At 54.7% G+C, this 19,819-nt stretch overlaps 1 protein-coding gene across 1 annotated transcript in view; it reads right to left on the minus strand.

Moving 5' to 3' along the window:
• Positions 1 to 254: 254 nt before the first annotated feature.
• RUNX3 (RUNX family transcription factor 3) overlaps positions 255 to 19,819 on the minus strand; it is a 33,756-nt gene continuing 14,191 nt past the window's right edge. The window contains exons 4-5 of the mRNA XM_040086232.1: positions 12,166 to 12,330; positions 255 to 1,203 (exon numbers count right to left, since the gene is read on the minus strand). Of these exons, the coding sequence (XP_039942166.1) occupies positions 680 to 1,203; positions 12,166 to 12,330 (689 nt within the window). The 3' untranslated portion in view covers positions 255 to 679. The remainder of the gene's footprint in view (positions 1,204 to 12,165; positions 12,331 to 19,819) is intronic.

The raw sequence follows: 19,819 nt of genomic DNA on the forward strand, positions 1-19,819 counted from the left end.
AATGGACAATACAGCTTCCGCCGTCAACAAGTAATGATAATCACATCACAGCTCTTGTTCACGTGGCTGTGCCCCAGTGCCCCTGGCTGTGCTGCAAACCCCACTGCTATTTGGTGCTCAGGGACCCTTCACCAGCGGGGAGGGAAGGATAGGAGACAATGGCGGGCTTTTTTCTTTTTTTTCTCCTTTTTTTTTTTTTTTCTTTTTTTTTTTTTACGTTCGGTCCTCCTGCACTGGCAGAGAGATGGCTCGGATGAATCCCTGCTGTTTTCTCTTCTCTGAACCATTTTGCGGAGGAAGGGTGAGATTCTCCTCACTTCTGAATGCTTTGTGTGGGGAAGAGGCGCGAGTGAGACGATCGAGAAGTGTTCCACAAGTACCAAACATCTGATCCCACACGTCCTTGGGGGTTTTTTTTTTTCCCTATGTACAATCCACATACCTAAAACATACGGAAGGAACCACATCAAGCGACATATTCAAGCCTCGTGGGTGTTCACCTTGAAATGTAACAAAGGTCTCGGTCCATCTTCGCTTGATGATTGCATGCAGAGGATCCTTTGCTTTGGGTTTGGAAGACTTTGGTTTACCTTTTCCCTTGGCATCACTTCGGTCGCTCCCAAAAGGAGCCACGGCGGCTGATGGAGTTAAAGACACGGGTGCGCAGCCGAGCTCCTCCTCAGTAGGGTCTCCAGACGGACTCATCCATCCTGCCCGTGGTGCTCATGGCGGTGGGGGAATTGCTGTGGCTGCCGTCCGCGTCCACGCCGTCGTTCTGCGCGCCCAGGCTGGGGTTCATCAGGTTGTTCCCCGCCGAGGCGCTCGTGCAGGACGACAGCATGCGGGTGGGCGAGCGCTCGCCTCCCGCCACCATGGAGAACTGGTAGGAGCCCGAGGACGTCCCGTAGTACAAGTGGTAGGGAGAGGGGTTGGCCTGGAAGGGCCCGCTCTGGTTCTGCGTGGAGCTGGGGTACGGGGGCGGCAGGTAGGTGTGGTGGAAGCGGGTGGTGGCGGGCATGCTGGTCATGCTGATGCCCCCGATGCCCGTGGCCGAGGGTGTGGCCGTGTAGGGGAAGGCGGCGGACATGGCGCCGGGGTAATGCATCCGCGGGTCGGAGAAACGCGTCTCCGTCAGCGCCGGCAGCGTCGGGAAGGAGCGCTCGAACTGCCGCGGGTCCGAGAAGGGGCTCAGCTCTGACGTGCCTGCCGGGGTGCAGGAGGAGAGGGGGTGGTTAGAGAGTTCCCAGGGAATTAGAAGGGGACGCACCTCTTGGGTCCGCCAGGGAAAAGAGCTGAGGGACTTAAATAAAAACGCTAAACCCATTTGTTTAAGTCGCTCCCATTTCCTGTCCTAAAATTTGTTGTTTCCTATCCAAGAGGGGACACGGCTAAGCTGACTTCTCTTAGGGGTCTATTCATCTCGGGCAGATTAAAGCAGCACACCCCATAAACACAGAAAAAAGATGTTTAGCCATGACATCAGCTGTGTAGTAAATAAATGGAGGCAGGCCCCAGACGGCCGGGCCCTGGGATCATCCATCCCCGCTGTATACACACACACACACACACGGAGACAGGCAGGAAAAGCTGGAGCCCAGACCAGCCTGCTAAGCCTTCTTGTGGGTGGCCTGTTCGTGCTGATACCATCAGGGGATGGAGCTGATAAACACACAGCTGAAAACTCCCAAGCCAGGAGCCACAATATCCCTCTGCTTGAGTTCTCTGTGTATTTTTCTCCTTCCAAGAGGATAAAGAGAGTGAGAAATTCAGGCTCGCCGCTGGGGGAAGGGAGGCTCGGGCCAGCGTGGTGGGGATGTTGCCCAGCTCCACTGGATAATGGAGCCCCCCACGCCTTTTACTGGATGGTCTAAACCCAAAGCTTGGAACGGGAAAGGGACCTTGGCTTTGGATCCCGTCCTCCTGCAGGAAGCCCAGGTTAGAGGTGGGAATCCACAGTGGAAGCTCCTTGGAGGAGCTGGAGGAATTGCTGTGGTTCTCTCAGCTGTCCCAAGGCTGACGGAGAGCCCAGGAACCTCTGGCCTTGGTGCATCGAGGCAGAGAGAAATGAGGTTTGCTCTCCAAGGAGAGAAGTGAAACCTCTGTCCTTCAGCCCTCCTGTTTTCCTCTTGTTAAAAGCAGGGTCTTTCTCCTTTGCTAGTGGAATGCCATCCAGCCTCAAAAGTGACTTTTTTTGGTCACATCAGCTGGATTTTGTATCCCTTAGAGCAAGAGAAGGTGAGGTGAGTATGCTAAATACGCCTGTTGGTTTTGGACATGCATATACATAGAAACACACATCCAGAGGATTGTGTGGCTGCTCTGCACGCACAGGGACGTGTGTTTTAGATCTATTTATTACAATGAGGCATTTTTAACTCCTCAGGGCTGGCGCTCCAGGCCCCGAAGCATTTCCCCAAGGGAAAACACTTGATTCAATCCCTTCCAGCTACCTAGTGACACGGGCACGCTCTGGAGGAGCAGGTATGGAGGGGATTTGACGTGAGCCTCCCTTCTGATCCCAGGTGAGTCCTTCAGCCGTGGAAGGAGAAGGGGAGGATCCTCCCTCCCTCCCCTGCAGCCCTTTTGCGGGCACCCAGCAGCGCCTGCCTTCCCACGCAGGCTCCACGGAGGGGAAAGGCGGGGGAGCACCTGGTTTGTGAACGTGGCTGTGGCTTTGGGGCGAGATAAGAGAGGAGCAGCTCAAAGCTGTCCCGAACCACACTGCTCGGCACACACCCGGCGCTGCAAAGCGCCCGTGGAAGCGGCCACAGGGCCGGCCCTGCTCCCTGCCGGGCTGGCTGGAAAGGCACAGCGGTGGGAAAAGCGCTCCCAACCCGATTTCAGAGCCCAGCAGGGTGCTGGAACCCATCCCAAAGCCGTGCTACAGCCACAGCTGCTGCCAGGCACCGGGAGCTGAGGTTTGGAGACCAGCTCCGCATGAAGCAGCCTGACCACAGCCCCGTGGCGGTGGCAATCCAGCAGCATCGCAGCCTGAGACTCGACCATGGGGCAGAAACCCTGCCTGCACCTGGACTGGAGAGAAAAAAGTGCTGCCTTCTCAATGCCTCCCCTTAAACCGAGAAAAAGCAGCCTCCAAGTCTCGCTCAGCCCTCAAAGCACCCAGGCTGCTGCTCGCTGCCTTCCCAGATGACAATCTCCAGCGCTCAGACCACGCTCCTTCATTACTTTTCACAGCTCCATAAATATTCTTCCATAAAATGCAAATAGGAATCAAACTTGAGCGCTCAGGGCGCATTTCCCTTTTCCTCCATAACGTACTCAAAGGGGGTTTTTAAAAGAGGTTACATTTTATTGGCCTGAACTTGCACCATTTGGCAGTGGGTTCCTGCTACTAATTTAGACAGGAGCATATAAGAGTGCTAATTACAGGCCGTGTGTGCGTGTGACGGGCAAGGCACGGCGAGGCCGTGGGGTCTGGACACACTCAGGTACATGAGCTCTGCCGGGCTCTGAACCCCTGGCCAGAGCGATCTGCAGCGCTGGGATCCGCAAATTCGGATCCTTCAAAAAGCCAATTCCTCAGAGCGATCCCCTCAAATGCGACCCACACCCAGCAGAGCCACGAGGCGCCCGAGTGGCCGTGACCGGCTCGCTTTCACCGCCGCCGGCCTTGGGCTCTAAGTTTGGCCCAGAATGAAGCTCCAGCTTTCCGTGACCAGTCTGAGGCTACAAATAAACGCCCAAATCACTCCCAAAACAAAACCGCGAGGGCCCGGCCGGGGCAGCGCCCGCCTGAGGGGACCGCGGGCCGCCGCCAGCAGGGGGCGCCCTCGTGGGCAGAGAGGCGGGAAGGAGGCGGCCGCCAGAGGGGGGCGGGTTCGCCATCGCCTCAGGACGCGCCTCTGTGCCGTGTCCTTCACCTCGGGTCAGCCCCCCTGTCCCGTGTCCATCACCTCAGGTTTGCCCCCTGTCCCGTGTCCTTCACCTCGGGTCAGCCCCTCTGTGCCGTGTCCTTCACCTCGGGTCAGCCCCTCTGTCCCGTGTCCTTCACCTCGGGTCAGCCCCTCTGTCCCGTGTCCTTCACCTCGGGTCAGCCCCTCTGTCCCGTGTCCTTCCCCTCAGGTTTGCCCCCTGTCCCGTGTCCTTCACCTCGGGTCAGCCCCTCTGTCCCGTGTCCTTCACCTCGGGTCAGCCCCTCTGTCCCGTGTCCTTCACCTCGGGTCAGCCCCTCTGTCCCGTGTCCTTCACCTCGGGTTTGCCCCCTGTCCCGTGTCCTTCACCTCGGGTCAGCCCCTCTGTCCCGTGTCCTTCACCTCCAGGGCTGCCCCTCCATCCCACCTCCTTCACCACTGTCTCTCCAGTTCAGCTCCCTCACCTCAGCACCCCCTCCATCCTGGCTCCATCACCTCAGGGTTTCCCCTCTATCCCGTCTCCTTTGCCTCAGGGTTTCCCTTTTGTCTTGCTCCCCAGCTCAGGGCTGCCCTTCCATCCAATCTCCTTCACCTCACAACTGTCCCTCCACCTCAGCGCTGCCACCTCACAACTGCCCCTTCCAGCTTGGGTCTCGCCTCAAGGTTTCCTCTCCATCCCATCTCCGTCACTTCAGAGCTGCTCCTCCGTCCTGGCTGCCTCAGATTGGAGCCGCACAGCCCCAGCCTCTGCATCCGAGGAAATCTCCACTGAAACAACCGCGGCGAGATCCAAATAAAACACGGCCATTAACGCCCTCCATAACCACCTGACTCAGCAGCAAGGGCCCTCTGTCACAGCCAGGATCAAACAGCAACCTGGAGCAAGCAGCTGCTGAGCAATGCCAGGGAGTCCTGGATCTCCACAAGGAGTGGGTGAAGCTGCACCCTCGGACCCCACATTCCCTTTGGGATCACGGCTGAAACTGGGCTTTAAAAACCCCATCTTGCTGTCCCTTTCCCCGGCACATTTCACGCACATCTGCTCCGTAGTGCTGCCTCCGAGGATTTACTACGGTTTTCCCTTGCTTACTCGCCGTCCAGCCCCCATTTGCTTTTTGGACCCTGGCAATCCGAGCTTGAGTACTTCAGTTGTCCAGTTGCCAATCAAAATATTTGAAGGAAATGTTTATTTTCTTCTCGAAATCACACCAGCTGCTGCACTAACTGAATAAGCCCATTTAGCTGTAAGAATTTAACCATTGTAAGAGTGAATTGAGTCCCCCAACTACTCCAAAATCTGACCCAATCTATCAGCGGAAATGTCAATGTTTTGGATGGGAGTTTGGGGAAGTGTGGAATGTGTATTAAATAAAAGCCATGTAAAGGTCAAAGCCCTGATTAGTAATGCCACTGTCTCCTCCTTAGGGCCGAGCTGCCCCGGGGATCGTGGAGGCCGGGACACACCCCATGATTTAATTGTGCAGCTGCAATTTGCACCTTTTGAGGACCCCCAAGTCCCCCCTGCGCGTGGGCCGGGATAGAAACATGCTTTGAAAGCTGCTCAGCCCCTTTCCAGATTAAACATCAGCGCTGCAGTGACACAGCAGCTCTCTCTCCACCTCAGAGACAATACAGGTCTTTCCTTGGGTGGGTGGCCAGGAGATAAATGCAGAGAGATGCCCCTGATGGGAGCCAGACCTCGGCTGGGTCTTGGTGGCAAGGGCTGGCCGTGAGGTGGGAAGGGCTGGTTTGCGAGGCTGCCGACCACAGAGGTTTCTCTGGGTGTGTTCAGCCACCTCCCTCCAGACCACATGGGGTTTGGGAGCTGCCTTGGATGGAGTGGAACTGGTCCCTGCACTGTGGCAGGGTCAGGGCTGGTGGATCTGCTCTGAGGTCCCTGGAAGCCTTTGAGGAGATGAGGCAATGGGCCCCACAGATGGTTTTAGGGATTGATGTGCATCCATCCCAGAGGAGCAGTGGGTGCTGCCACTACCTCCTAACCCAGGAACACATCTACTCTTCCTGGAGGGAAGAAAGGGCAGTGAAAGCAACGTCAGGACCTCTTCGGTGCTGCAGTGGTACCCAGAGAACCATTGAATAGTACCCAGAAAACCAAAACTGGGCACATGGCAGAGCACAGCACTGGGGCCTGATGTACAGCAGGACCATCATTATCAGTTCATCTGGGGCCAGGCAGCAACGTGTGGAACCTGAGCAGCTCCTCAGCACCACAGACACCACCGGTCCCCACCTTAGAGATGTGGGGAGCACGCGGTGGCTGCTGAACCCACCCAGCAACAAACCTGAGCTTGTGTGGGTGTTACACAACAAATACAGTGTGTGAGACACACAGAGAACTAAGGGAATTTAAAGGGAACTTGATAGCATGTCACTCTTCAAGTGTATAGAATATAAAATATCTTCAGCCTGGCCACAGATCACTGTTCTAATTCTACGCACATGTGTGCCTTGTAAAATTGTCATGAAAAATCTACCCCGGGGGAAAAGTCCTCCTTTCCTGTCTTATTCCACAATGATTGATGACAATGTAAACACTAATGATACCTTATGCTTCTGTATATAACACACCAGCATGAGTGTGGCGACTGGGGACAGATATTCCTGCTCTGGATATTCCTTTGGCTGTCTTTTCTCTGCTCATTTCTGTCACGCTTGGACCTCCAAGCCATCTTTGAGCTTTTTTCTGATCTTTGTCCCTCTCCGCTTCCTTCCCCTGATCACAATAACTCCATGTGGGTGCACGGAGAGGCAGGTGGCCAAGGGAAGGAGAGAATCTCCATGGGAAGGTGCTCGAGATGCCTCTGATCTATGAAGCCCCAGCTCATCTCTAGAGAAGGCAGCGCTCTCCTCCCCACCCACGCGTGCAGGCACGCTCTCACGCCTCTGTCACGTATATTAACAAGTTCATTTGTTTCCAAGTCAGAGTCAACTAAAAAAGAAAACGGCCCCTTCCTCCCAGCCCACGTAAAATAGAGCGAAATATATTTTGGGGGAGGAGGGGAGGTGTTGAAAAAAAAGGAGGGTGTGAACAGCATCCGTTGTTACACGCCCATGGAGCACCGCTCTGTATCTGATAGAACCAGCTCACAAACTGGGTGCACGGACTTCCTCTGCAGAGCCTGAAAGAAGACGCAAACCCCAAACCAAAACACAACAACACGCAGGTCCTTATCACAGCACTGCCAGGCACCACCTCAACACTGCCAAGCACGTTTGCTGCTCACTTTTGAGATTCTCGCCGAACACCGTGTGCTGCCGTGCACACACACACGCGGCCCCAAACCCACCCCGCTGAGCAGCACACACCCAGCTCCTGGGTCCTCTCCACCCCAAATACGCTGGGCAGCAGCAGAGCAGGGAAATTCCCAGGTATTCCCACCTCAGTGAATCACGCACCGCATCTCAGCCCCTTCTGCAAACCCTTCCAGATCCGTTGGGATGCTCCCATTCTCTGGACCAATCCTTCTGTGGAGGGCCCTGCTCCTAACTCCAGTGTGGATTTATGCAGAACCTGTTCAGCCCCGTGTCCCGGGCCTGCAGTGTCCTCCAGAGCTTACATTAGCTCCTCTGCCTCGCCGTGTTTACCCCCGCGATGTATTTACACAGAGCAATCAGCTCCGCTCCCGCCCGCCCTTTGGTAGACTAAACAAGCCCAGCTCTCCCAGCTTCCTGCACAGCCTCGCTCATCCCGGAGCCCTCTGCCCGCATCCCCCTGCCCGGCACATCCCGCAGAGCTAATGGATAACGGTGCTAATTGGCGCGGGTGGGTGGGCTGAGCGGGCATCGCAGGCGCTCCCCTGCGCCCTGCCTGCGCTTTGCTCTTTACCTCTATTCAAAGGGTATTAAAACAAATTAACAAGCCCTGACTACATAAAAGGAAGCTGCTGGATTTACAACCCAGCCTGCAGCTAGACCACCTTGCCTGCCGAGCAGGTTTGGGCCAGGCCACGTCTGCCATGGGAATCCCGCAGCGGAGGGGTGATGGCACTCCAGGAGCTCGGCGAGGCAGCGGCACCCGGGCTGGGGCTCCCCTCTCCCCTGCGTGTGGCACTGCGGATCCCAGCACACTGGAAAATCCCGTGTCAAAGGCAGGATGGCACCCCTGAGGCAAATTCCGGGGGACTCCTCGCTGTTCTGTAGGGGTGCAGCACCCTGAGCTGTGGCTGGGGGACGGCCACGCATCCACGGCACAAACGCGGCGGTGGCAGATGCCTGGAACTCTGTCCTGGGGTAAACGCCTGCCCAGCACTGCTCTGGGGTTCATCTGTGACTTTTCCATGCCAAATTCACTGGAGGGACATCACAAATGTAAAGGAGAGGAGCAGAAAAGCAGTTTAAAGATAGACACAGAAGCCTGAAAGCAGGCAGGAAACCCATCTCGAGCGTGTTCCTTCCTTTGAGGCTGAAGCTGAATCCCACAATATGTTTTCTTCCCACTAATGCTTGCCTAGCTTCCTTTGGAAACAATTTAGTCTCTGCCCGTGGTAGAATGTTTTTATCCATTAAGAAACGGATATTTTAAAGAAACCATAAGTCAATCTGGACAGGGATTAGGAAGCAGCAATTCAGTGTATTTGCTGGGCCCATAATTCAGGATTTAACCTCAGAGCAGCCACGTTGCATTTCGGAAACAATAGGGGCACTTGCTGCCCATGCCAAGAGGCTTCTTAAAAGTAATGTAATACTTTAAAAATGTATATTTAAAAAAGAAAAAGAGGGAGAAAGACTTTACTTTAAAGGCATATGATGAAGCATTCTGCTGATGGTAAAAGTGTTGCGCTGGGCTGAGGTAATGGATTGGGAACAAAGCTGAGCAAATTCCAGATCAGGAGATCTGAAGCTCTTCACCAGTGAACTCAGAGTCTCCCAAAAACCATTCAGCAGGCACTAAGGCTAGGAGAGGCTTGCGAAAGGATCCGACATTTACTGTCCTCCCTGTGAAACCAAGGGAGTTTGGCTTCTCTGGAGCAGAACCAAGAGCTTGCAGGGGGCCGTGAAGGGCATCATCAAAACCCCTCCCTCTGGTACCGAGGAGTTCCAATCTGACATCCCTCTGCGACTGTCCTGGCCAGCGCAAGGCCCCTCCATGCTGCTGGACGAGGCGCACAATCGCTTTTGAGTGGTTGAAGATGTTTCCACCGCAGAGCCCGAGCGTGGGCGGTCCTGCTCTGCTGGGAACAAAATGGTTCAGCCTGAGCCACTGCCGAAACACAGGCAGGGGAGCACACAGAGGACTGGGGGCTGCTCCTGGGGAGGACGTGTGTCTGTCACCAGCCTGCCTCCTCTGAGCCAGGGGGCCCCGAGAAGCAGCTAAAGACAGACAGCAGAAGTCCCTTTAACATCTTGCTTCACTTCTGAGAGCTACATGACTTTTTTAAGCTAAAAGGCAAAACTCAGCTGAAGCAGGCACGCAAGGCTCTGGCTTCGCGTGCCCTGTAATAAGGAACCATTTCAAGCCATCCTAATGACAGCTTGGTGTCCCGCTGCAGGGATGGCAGAGCTGCGATTGCAAACGCTCAGATTTTCCAGACCTCTCCGGAGAAGCACTGGGCCAAATCCTCAGCAGAGGCTCTGCTTGGTTGAAGCCAGGGAAGCAGAGCTGGATGGTGATGGGGGTCTGCCTGTCTGACCTGCCCAGCACTGTGCCAGATTCTCTTCCCAGCTACAGGGGCTGAACCCGGAGTTACCCTATTGACCCAAATCAAGCCTCTGCCCATCTGAGTGGGGCAAGGCAGGGCCAGAGCCACTGAAATACCCTGACACTGGAGAGAGCAGGATCCCAGCCGCTCGGCCTCGGAGCCGCGCTCTCTCCTCCCGTATTTCCTGGCATGCCCTTCAGAAACCATCGGCTTTCTCTTACCGGGAGGGTTTTGGTTTGAAACCATTTAACCTCAGTGTGATCATTTTACATGGGGGCTATTTATAACCTCCAGGGGCTGCTTTACTGAAAGCCTCTGCCTGTGGCTGAGGGCCAGACCCTTCTCCCACTCCCAGAGGCGTCCTTGCCATGATCTCCACCATGGCCACGGCTTCCCCGCCTCAGGAGGAGAGATTGGACTGGGCCAGAGCAAAGACACCTCCCAAGAGCCCCAGTTCTCCCAAAGATAAACACTGTCTCCTGCCTGCCTAAAAACCCAAACTCCACGTGCCGTGCTCAGGGATTTGAGGCACTGGGATCCCCCCACAGTGGCCGAGGCTGTTCCTGAGCATCCCAGCTCCCAGCCTGCTTTTGCCAGGAGCAGGTCAGGAAGTTTGTGCAAACTGCTTGTTCAGCAGAACAGGGAGGCCGAGCACCCCTGGCACACGAGCAGGGGGAGCCGGGCACTGGTGGAGGGAAAAAACCCTCCCTGTCCCCCTCTTAATCCCTGCACAGGGATGCTAAAAACATTAACCTTGGGAAGCACCCCATAAAAGATAGCGGGGGCCGGATGAACCGCAGCCTGCCCCATCGCCCCTCCTTGCTCTATCTCCTTCTGCTTCCCACTAATCGGCCTCTCCTGTGTGTTACCCCAGAACGTGCCAAGTCGTGAGAATTACAGGCCTGTTAACTCCCGTGTTATTCTTGGCACGGGCCGGGCTCCACTTGCTCGGGTAAAAATTATGATCTTTGTGAATAAGCCGTGTGTGCGCGAGAGAAAGAGGGGTTTTTAAAATGATGGTTATGATTGGTCATAGCCAGAGCTGTGTCAAAAGGACAGGGCTGAGATGAAAATTACTGAGCTGGTCCTGCTCCGAGTTACGCTGGTAGGAACCCGCAGTCATTTTCAGACGGTTCCTCCGGCTCGGGAACAAGGGAGCCAAGAGCAGAGCGTGCACAAACCGCCTTTTGCAGCATTCCTGGGACTTCGGATTCACTCCGCAGGAATGATTTCAGAGGCTAATTTTGTGTGTCTCCACTCCTGCTGTCACTTGACATTTGGGAATTTGGCAGGGGCGGTAGTTTGTGGCCAACTCCATTTTTTTTCTCGTTGAATTTGTGTCATCACCTGATTCTTCGCTCCAAACGACGCTCTTTGGGTTTCTGGCACTGCAGGGGGCTGTGCTAATTTAAAATACAAATCTTTTTTTTCTTCCCCCAAGAATCTCTTTCTTTATGATGCAGCCAACGGGACAAGCCTGGAAAACTCTTTCTCTCTCCCTCTTGCTTTTTTAAAAAAACCCAAATGATAATCCTACACAAAATGCCCGTGCTCTTCTCATAAACCTTGCTAATATCAATGAAAATTCCAAGCGTGGAGATTTGCATTTCAATGAGAAATAAATTAAATTTTCTCTGTAATTTTGGGTTGGGAGGAGCACCACAGCTTTTAGAGTTCGGGTAACATTTTCAAACACGTTTTTACACCCAAACCCTCCTCTTTGCCAATGACACCGAGGCTTTCAAACAACCATATTCCTTCTGAAAACACAGCACAAGGGTTTTCTATGACACTTTCCCAGAAGGGCCACTTCTCATCAAAATTCCAAATGCAGACAGCTTAAATGCTATTTCTTGAAGCCCTGTTAGTATCTCTACTGATTGCTGAAGGAAAAGAACCAGAGACTAAAAGCGCATGGAAAAGGAGCACGGAAAAGGACGGGAGAACGCTCTCTTAATTTATCCGGGTGGCATCTGCCTGTGCGGAACGACAGGAGCAGCGCAGCATCTGAGATATTTTAATCCCTTGCTTAGTTCGGGACTGAAATTCCGGGATTAGCAGCCCGATCTCTGTCAGGTAGCTCCAGTGGCAATTCCTGGCAGCGAGCTGCGGATTCCTGGGGAACGCCCAGGGACTCGGGCGCTCTTTGCCGCTGGCAGATCTGGGAAGAGCAAAGGCTCTGTGTGTGTGTGTGTGTGCGCCCATGCAGGTGTGCATCTGTGTGGGGAATTATGCCGGAGCTGGGCGAGGGATCACCACACTTGGCACCCACACAATGATAAGAAACCGTTGGGATTAGCATGTAAAGCACGGAACACCCTCTCTGGCTGATGCATAACCATGGCGCGGCCGCCTTCATGTCAGAGGAGCTGCTGGGTTCAAAGGGCGCTGCTCTCACCTCCCTCGCGCTCCTGCTGCTCGCTTGTTCCTCAAAACACAGATCTAATGGTGCAAAAAGTGACTCAATGGGCGCAGAAAGGTCAAGAAATCCACACGAACCCTTCCCTGGCTCCTTAACCAGCGGGGAGCTGGACTCCAGCTCTGAAATCCCATCCAGAGGGAAGCTTGTTCCCGCTCGGCCGTGCCAGGAGCACAAGGCTTCGGGGGTGACACTGGGACACCCAGGCGGTTACCTTGGATCGGAGTCTGAGCCTGGGAGCCGAAGTGGCTCGGGGTGCTGAGGGATCCGCGGGGGTTGGGTGTTGTCGGGGTGACTCTCATGGACTGGCGCAGCCGTTCCAGCTCTCCGTAGCGGTCGGGGAAGGGTTTGGCTTGGTCTTCCAGCTTTTGTCTGTGCCCTGGAACATGATAAAAGAGTCTGGTATCTGATCAGCTCCCCTTTGGCTGCAGCAGCCTGGTTACTCCGGGAGCCAGCGCAGCCTCTGTCTCTGTGGTTTGCTGTTACTCACGCGGGATAATGGGTGCCAGCCCCAGCAGGGAGCAGCTCCAGGGGCAGATGGACACAGAGTGACCCACAGGGGAGGCTCCACATCATCCAGAAAGTCTCCAGTCAAGGAGCTGGATCAGGATGCCCCTGCCTGAGTGACCAGCCCGCACCGGCCCTCACCGACTTTGAACACGGAGGGGAGACGTGCATGGCAGAAGAAACCATGTCCTGGCAAATTGGGGACTGGGGAACCAGCAAACAATGAATTTGAAGTATTTTCTACACTGCTTAAAGAGCAAACTCTGGTCTTCCTGCAGCCCCCTCCCAGCTGTGCCCACCCAGCTCGGTCAGAGCCAAGTGGGGCTGGAGGAGGCGCAGGAGGGACGGGACCAGCCCTCGCTGGTACCACACCATGGCCACCTCACTTGGCTTCTCTCTGCTCCTCTTTCCTCCCCATAAAACGGGCAGACTAATCACCCTCCTCCCCCAGGCAGGGCAGCAGCTAATGAGCCTTCATAAAGCACTCCCAGCTCCTTAGGTAGCAGCTGCTGGCACAGGGCAATAATTATTAAATTTATGCTAATTGTCCCGAGGCGAGAGGCGCGTGAAACGCACTTGATACATAACTTTCACATTTTGCTGTATTAATCATCGCCAAACGGCTTCGCTCTCTCTGGGCCGGGTTCCAGTCTCAGTTACACCCGCACAAAGCTGGAGGGGCTCCAGAGGAGCCTCAGCTTCGCATCAGTGCGGGGTTCAGAGCTCGGCTTCTCCTCGTTCTTCCCCTGCCGCAGCCAGACTGCCCCGCGACACCCCCGGCTCCCTGCACCTGCCACCGAGGGACCTGGCCCGGGTGGCACCGCCTCACCCCGGCACAACCCCAGCGCCCGGGGGCACCGGAGATGTGCAGACACGCCGGCAGAGAGGCTGGGGAGAAACCCTTCTGCAGCACTTCAGAGAGCTGGGCCTTATCAGATCCTACAGCCCGACATCCACCGAGCCAAGCTCAGCTCTTGGTGGCTTTTAAAGAAGAAAAGGAAAGCGAGGCAGCGCGTTTGAAAGGCGATAAATGCAGGCACCTCTCGCCCGCACCCCCCTGCCCTTCCCCCTCACATCTGCACAGCTCTGCGAGCGCCGTGTCAGTTTATAGCAAAGTCACAGAAAGTCCCCACACTTCCCCCTCTTCAAATCCAACGTCTGGTATCTCCTGATCTCGCACTCGCTTGGCTCGGGCCGCGCTTGCCAGGCTGTCTGTGCAGAGGCTGGGATGGGAGGAAAGCACGTTCCAGAGGGGAACTCACACTCCCCGCTGAGCTCCACGGGTGTCCCAGCAGCAAACCCCTCCCCGCCACAGATTCGGAGGGGCTTTGATCCCTCACTGCTCTCTCCACATCCAGGTGAGCCCCACCATCGCCTCCCAGCTCTATAATCCCCAGACCTCCAGGGATGTGAGAGTCCAAGCCGAGGGAAAACGTGCCGGCGCCAGAGAGGAGAACTTGGGGACGATGAGCCCAGCAGAAAGCAAAAACCCAGCGGTATTTTGAAAATGTATTTTCCCTGCTGTGTGAAGTAAACCAAGGAAACCTCAAAGCAAGACCATAAACGATCTCTTCTCATCTCTGTGTGTCCCCAGACCTCAGGCACCTCCACGTTATCCAGGGCCTCTGGAGCTGTGGGCAGCGTCTGTCACATGGTGCTTTCTCCAGGGGAAAAGTGTGTGCACGGAGGTGTCTTGTTTTAGCCCACATTTACTATACATTTAAGCACAGAAGAAGAAAAATAGGGTTATATTTCACCTTTACCCGGGTTTTTTTTGGGTAGAGCTTTGCAGGAAAGCCAAAAGGACTTCAAAGACCAAGTTCCCCAGTAATCTAAAGAAAATTAAATTCCCTTCCTCTATCTCAGCACAAACCCTACCCTGTGGTGGTATCTGGCATGTGACGGGGGAAATCCTGAAAAAATATATCAAGTGATCTCTATGCTGATAATGTTTTTAAAGATTATTCAGCCGTGCAGCCCCACCAAGGGCTTCATGTGGCTGTGTCATGCTGCGCTCCGGTTGCTCCGGTGCCCGCGCTGTCTGATCGCGGGCACAGCCCCCTGGGCTTGGCCAGCCTGGAGCCAGCACCCTCCAGAAGGGGCTGGTTTGTGGGGAGACCCCGCAGTTACCAGCAAAACCCCCAAACCCCTGAAAATATCCTGCCGAAAAGAAAGTGGAAAACTCGATACGATTGCTAGGTCAAAGCAAACACAGGGGTGGTGGGATCAGGGCTCTTCCCAGCTCTCCCAGACCCTCTCCAGTCTGTGCCCCCAGGTCTGGCAGCCCCAAACGCCGTGAAACAAGGCAGGGAACGGGTTAAACCCCACCAGCTTGGCCTGCCAGCCCTCTTTAGCTCAGGCTGTCTCCCCAGGACTTCCTGCCGCTTGTCACTTAGGGCTGGGGACGTCAGACTTTGTCACGCAAGAGAGAATCGCTGTTAATGGGTTTCTTTCATCAGAACAACCTGAGCTTTTTAATTTCTGCAGCGGTTGGCTTCATTAAAAGCCCTTCCCCATCTGCCCACAGCTGTCACGGAGAGGAAACCAGCGAACAATAGCTCATACCTTAGAGAACAGGAAGGTGGTTTCTACCTTCACCCAAGCACTGACTCAAAGCCTCCCGAAGCCAGTGGGCGGATTTTCACTCAACTTCAAACAGCCCCAGCCCTCATCCCAAGAAATCTGTCCGAGGAGCCTTAATCACCCCAGCCTGTGAATTTTGGGGCACAAAAGGCGCTGCTGGGGTTGGAGACTCTGCACCGCATTTCCAGCTGGGCCAGCGCTGGCTTGCAGGTCAATATTTATGGAAAGAGCGGAGCTCAGCACCATCAAACGGTGGCAGCTCCTGACCTTGGGCACTCCTTGTCAGCAGCGCCAGGGTTTTAACGCCGGATCGGGTTTCGGAATCGGTTAACTCCAGTATTGAACATGACATGATGTAAACATTGACAGATCACCTACGATCCTGATGTAATAACAAGATCTGTATCAGCATATCAAACAAACCGTCCCATTGAACACTTCCCAGCTGGAAGAGCCGACGTGAATTTGACACTTTAGGCCAGTAATAAGAAGCACACTGGAAGTTTTGGGTGTTTCCTTGGAATGCAGACAGCGAAAGAGTGTGTGCCACACGAGCTCAGGCCCTCAGAGCTATGATTTAAAGACATGCTTTCTGCATTAAAATATTTCAAAGACCAAACAGAGCCTGCTCTTCCTTCCAGGAGTGTGCAACCTGATGTGGCTTCCCAAGCTGGGACCGGGATGGGGTTTCCAGGCTCTGGAGGGGGAGTTCCAAAAGGCAGCTGATTTCCTCAGATTACTGAGATGCAGAATATGAAGTTGATCAAAGGTAGAAAGGGGCTCCAGGAACTTCATGGCTTGAGTGACACTAAAATCTCAGAGCTGAGTGATTTGATTCAAAAAAAACACCTTTCTGGGGTGAGTGGGAGCCCCGGGTCCCTGATTTCTCTGAGGATGGTGTCAGGTGAGAGCCGAGGAGCTGCACAGCCTCCTCCCAGCCCCCGGCTCAGCCCCGTGCTGCCGGGAGAGCAGATGTTGGGAAGTGGCTTGGCCCTCCCCGGGAGCCTGGCTGCGGAATGCTGGCGGCAAGCTGGAGAGGAGGAAACGCCGAGGGACGTTCATGAGCACACACACACACACACACACACACACACACACACTGCAGATCATTGCCTCAGCTCCAGACAGGAGGAGACGGGAGCCAGGAGAGGGTGGCACAGCAGCTCGAGCCACACTCAGCCTCCTTCAAAGCATCCAAGCATCCCCCTGGCATTCCACCATCCTCCCACCGGGGCTCTGCCCGAATATTCCCAGCCTAACTCCAGGGCTGAGCCAAGCTCACCAGGAGCAGTCCCTGCCCTTAAAGCCGTGGCTCAGTCTCTACACGTCCGTGAGAAGGGACCACAAGAAAGCAATCAGCAGTGGATAAAACTCGGTCTCAATGTGCAAAACACCTTTCAAATCCCTCCTGTGGCCCTCAACACAGGTACTTCAGAGACACGCCGGCCCTCTGCAGAGGCTGGAATTTTTTCCCAGTCTGAGTCTCAGCTAGACTATCAAGTCCCAGCATGTGCTCCAGAGAGAAGCCACATGTGAAACTCCTGTGTTATGGGAACAGCAGGCCAGTCCCTTGCAGCAGATGCTGGGCTGGTTTCATCTTTGCACACCTCCAACACAAGGCAAGAACGTCGCTCAGGTTCTCCCTGGGATCCCACCTCCGCCTCTACACACGCCATGGGAAATTCCCGGCCAAGAAGAATTCGGTGGAGCCCCACTGCCAGGGCAGGAGGGAGGGGAGGAGAGCCAGAGCCGGGAGCTGGAAGGGGCTGGAAGGTGACGTGGGGTGACGGAGGTGCCCTCCGAGCCCCAGCCCCTGTGCTCAAAGCCCAGCCCAGGAGTTCACAGGAGGGAAATGTTGGGAGGCACCGTCCCTTGTGCTGCCGAACAAAGTCAGGCACAGATAACTCATTATTCACATGTTTGAAGTTGGCCTGCTTACGCCATTTGGAAGGAGAATCAGTCACGGCCGGGCTTTGCTTTGGTTTCCTCTGGCTTTCGTGAGACACTGCTGCTACTGTCTTTCTGCAGCTCGGGGAGAAAGGGGAGTGTGGCGCAATGCGCCCCGGCCCGCATGTCCTGGCACAGCCTTCACACCAACAACCAAAGGAAAATAATATTTAAAGGGGTGGGGGAGAGAATTAGGAAGGAGGAAAAAAAAAAAAAGAAAAAAAAAAGGAAGAAAAAAAGAAAAAAAAAAGGCTGCTAATTTATAAAGCTTTTTTAGCTGGTGGTGGTCTGAGATGAATTGGCTGCCTCTAAAAGGATGAAAATAAATATCCCTCTTTTTGAAGGAAATAGGCTGGCTCGGGGCCAGCTGGCAGGAAGCACAGAGATATGTTGCATTTACAGTAGGATTTTTAGTGTCTGAAGCTCCAGCATGGGAGAGATGTTCGTTCTAGGCAGGCTGGGATTGATTAGGGGGCTTTGGGAGCCCCTGATCTCCTCTCACTCCTGGGTTAATGCTGAGACCTCACCTCTGCCTCTCTCCCTGCCCACCCTGTGCCCACCCTTGGCCAGTCTCTGAAAAACCCTGTCGGGGCCTTTGATTGTGCTGGGAGACCCCAAAACTGAGACCTCTGCAAGGAAAACAAAGCAGGGCATTAATTTAAACAGAAATCCAGAGCAGTGCTTCCAAAAGCTCCGGGGACACGAGAGCTGTGGCCCATTCCCAAATCAAAGGGAACATCACGCCCAAATTTCCATGCAACTGCGGCTCAAATGCCCGAAGGACACGGAATCCCTATTCCCAGGGTTTCAAGGGCCTTTCTGGATCTGCAAAAATATTTGAAGCCCTTCAGAAGACAGGGAAAGCTGAGGGTATTCACAGCAGTGAGTAAAATTCAGCAGGTTTAAGCATTTGGCCCACTCGTGCCTTGCTGAAAACTCCCACCAGTGCTTTCCTGCCTTTTTCCATCCGTAAGAACTCTGAAAATCTGCCCCTGAGACTGCAGAGTGAACAGGGTGGGGGTTAAAAGTTGTGATTTACAGATGTGAAAGCTGCAGCCCGGGTGTCACAGCGCAGCAGGTGGGTGCACATCTGCGGGAAATCGGGCAGCTTTCAGAACAGGGTGCAAAAACCACCAGCCCCGACGGCCTCTCTGCCGTCACTCCCCATTCCAGGAAGGCAAAACTCACGAACGGGCTGTGATCCGGTTCTCACGGAATCAGGCAAACTCCCTGATTCCAGGATTCCTGAGCTGGGTGCTGGGAGGGAGCAGACGGATCTCAAGGACATCAGCTGGTATTGCCTCAGCTGAGGTCAGATTTTCAGATTCCATAGATCCATGGAGAGATGCCAGTCCCAGTGAGTTCCTGCTGCTATCTAACACCCTGGACTGGGACCTACCAGTAGAGCTGGTTTCTCCCAGCTCACAACCTGTTCCATTAGGGCAAGCACATCAAATTCCTTGGGGTGACACTGGTTAAGGACGCGGTGCCCGGGATGGGGAGGACCAGCCGCTCATCCCGGTGCAAGGAATGTGCCGTGGTTCAGCTGATGGAGCTGAGATGTCCCTGGCGCTGTGGGGAGGGAGCAGACCCGAACTTTCCCAAGGTTTGAGGATGCTGAGCGCTGCTTTTCCCCTTTGGGAGAGCTGGAGCTGAGCCCTGGCATTTAAACACTGATCCCCTTCATCCCAGGAATGAGCTCCAAGCTCCATCTCCAGCGCCTGGCTGCTGTTATCCTGCTGGATAATTACAGATCCTGCCCAGCTTTGCACTGGAAGCAGGAGCCCCAGAGTGATGGCACCTGCACAGCACCCTCATCCTCATCCTCATCCTCATCCTCATCCTCATCCTCCCTGCAACGCTGCTCCCCAAAGCCAAGGGAGCGGAGCTGACCATGGGGAAAGGGGCTCCCTGCTGCCACATCTGATTTGGAATGGGGAAAGTCCCAGCACAGAGGTTCCCATCCCACTGCCACCATCCCCGGGGGCTGGGAGGGGCGCCAGGGGCGCTCCCTGCTCGCCACGTTCCTCTTCTTCCTCCCCTCTCTGCCGCTGCAGCACGCAGAGACACTGGAAAGAGTAAGAGAGAATGATGCAAACTCATGTCTGAGCCCCTTCCGCTGCGGGAGGTGATTTATCTCTGCCTGGCTGCAGGACAGGTGACTGCGCTCCGGCAGCGGAAGAGAAGGGTCTCAGGAGCTAAATTTCATTTCACTCTGAGTCAAATCCTCTTCCTCCCCCCGCCACATCATTAAAGTGATTGGTTGCACTGATAAGCCCTTTCGGGAGGGAGAAACAAGATGTGTCCTGCCTGACATCTGATGTGATCTTGTGGTTTTGGTTGATAGTTCTGGTCCTTTAGCTGTTGTCTTCCCTGAAATGAAACTTGCCTTTTAGCACTGGCCATTTTTTTTTCCCCCCCTCTCTCCTTTCCAATCTGTGACCCTTCTCTGTGTCCTCCCGAGTTCCTGAATCCTGCCCGAGGGAGCTGGGCTGCATTAATAACTCTGTAAATCCTCCCTGCCCGCTCCTCCGCATCCCCTGCTGCCCCCAGGAGCTACAGACAGGTAAACTGAGGCACGGGGCAAAACGCTGCTCCTTTGGGAAGGAGTGAATCTCACCAACAGCCATGCTGCAATGGGCACAAAAATTCCTTTTTGGTGCCACCTGCATCCCACCCTGCACAGCTCCCTTCGGATCATGCCGCTGGATCCAGCAGGAATTTCTTTTGTTGTGTGTTTGAATTGTATTTGAGTTTCTTTTACTGTGCCTTTGAACAGCCCCTGACACAACCCCACACAGAGCACCACCAACATCCTCCTGGACAAAACC

This window comes from Hirundo rustica, chromosome 25 (genome assembly GCF_015227805.2).
Source record: "Hirundo rustica isolate bHirRus1 chromosome 25, bHirRus1.pri.v3, whole genome shotgun sequence".
Classification (NCBI taxonomy): domain Eukaryota; kingdom Metazoa; phylum Chordata; class Aves; order Passeriformes; family Hirundinidae; genus Hirundo; species Hirundo rustica.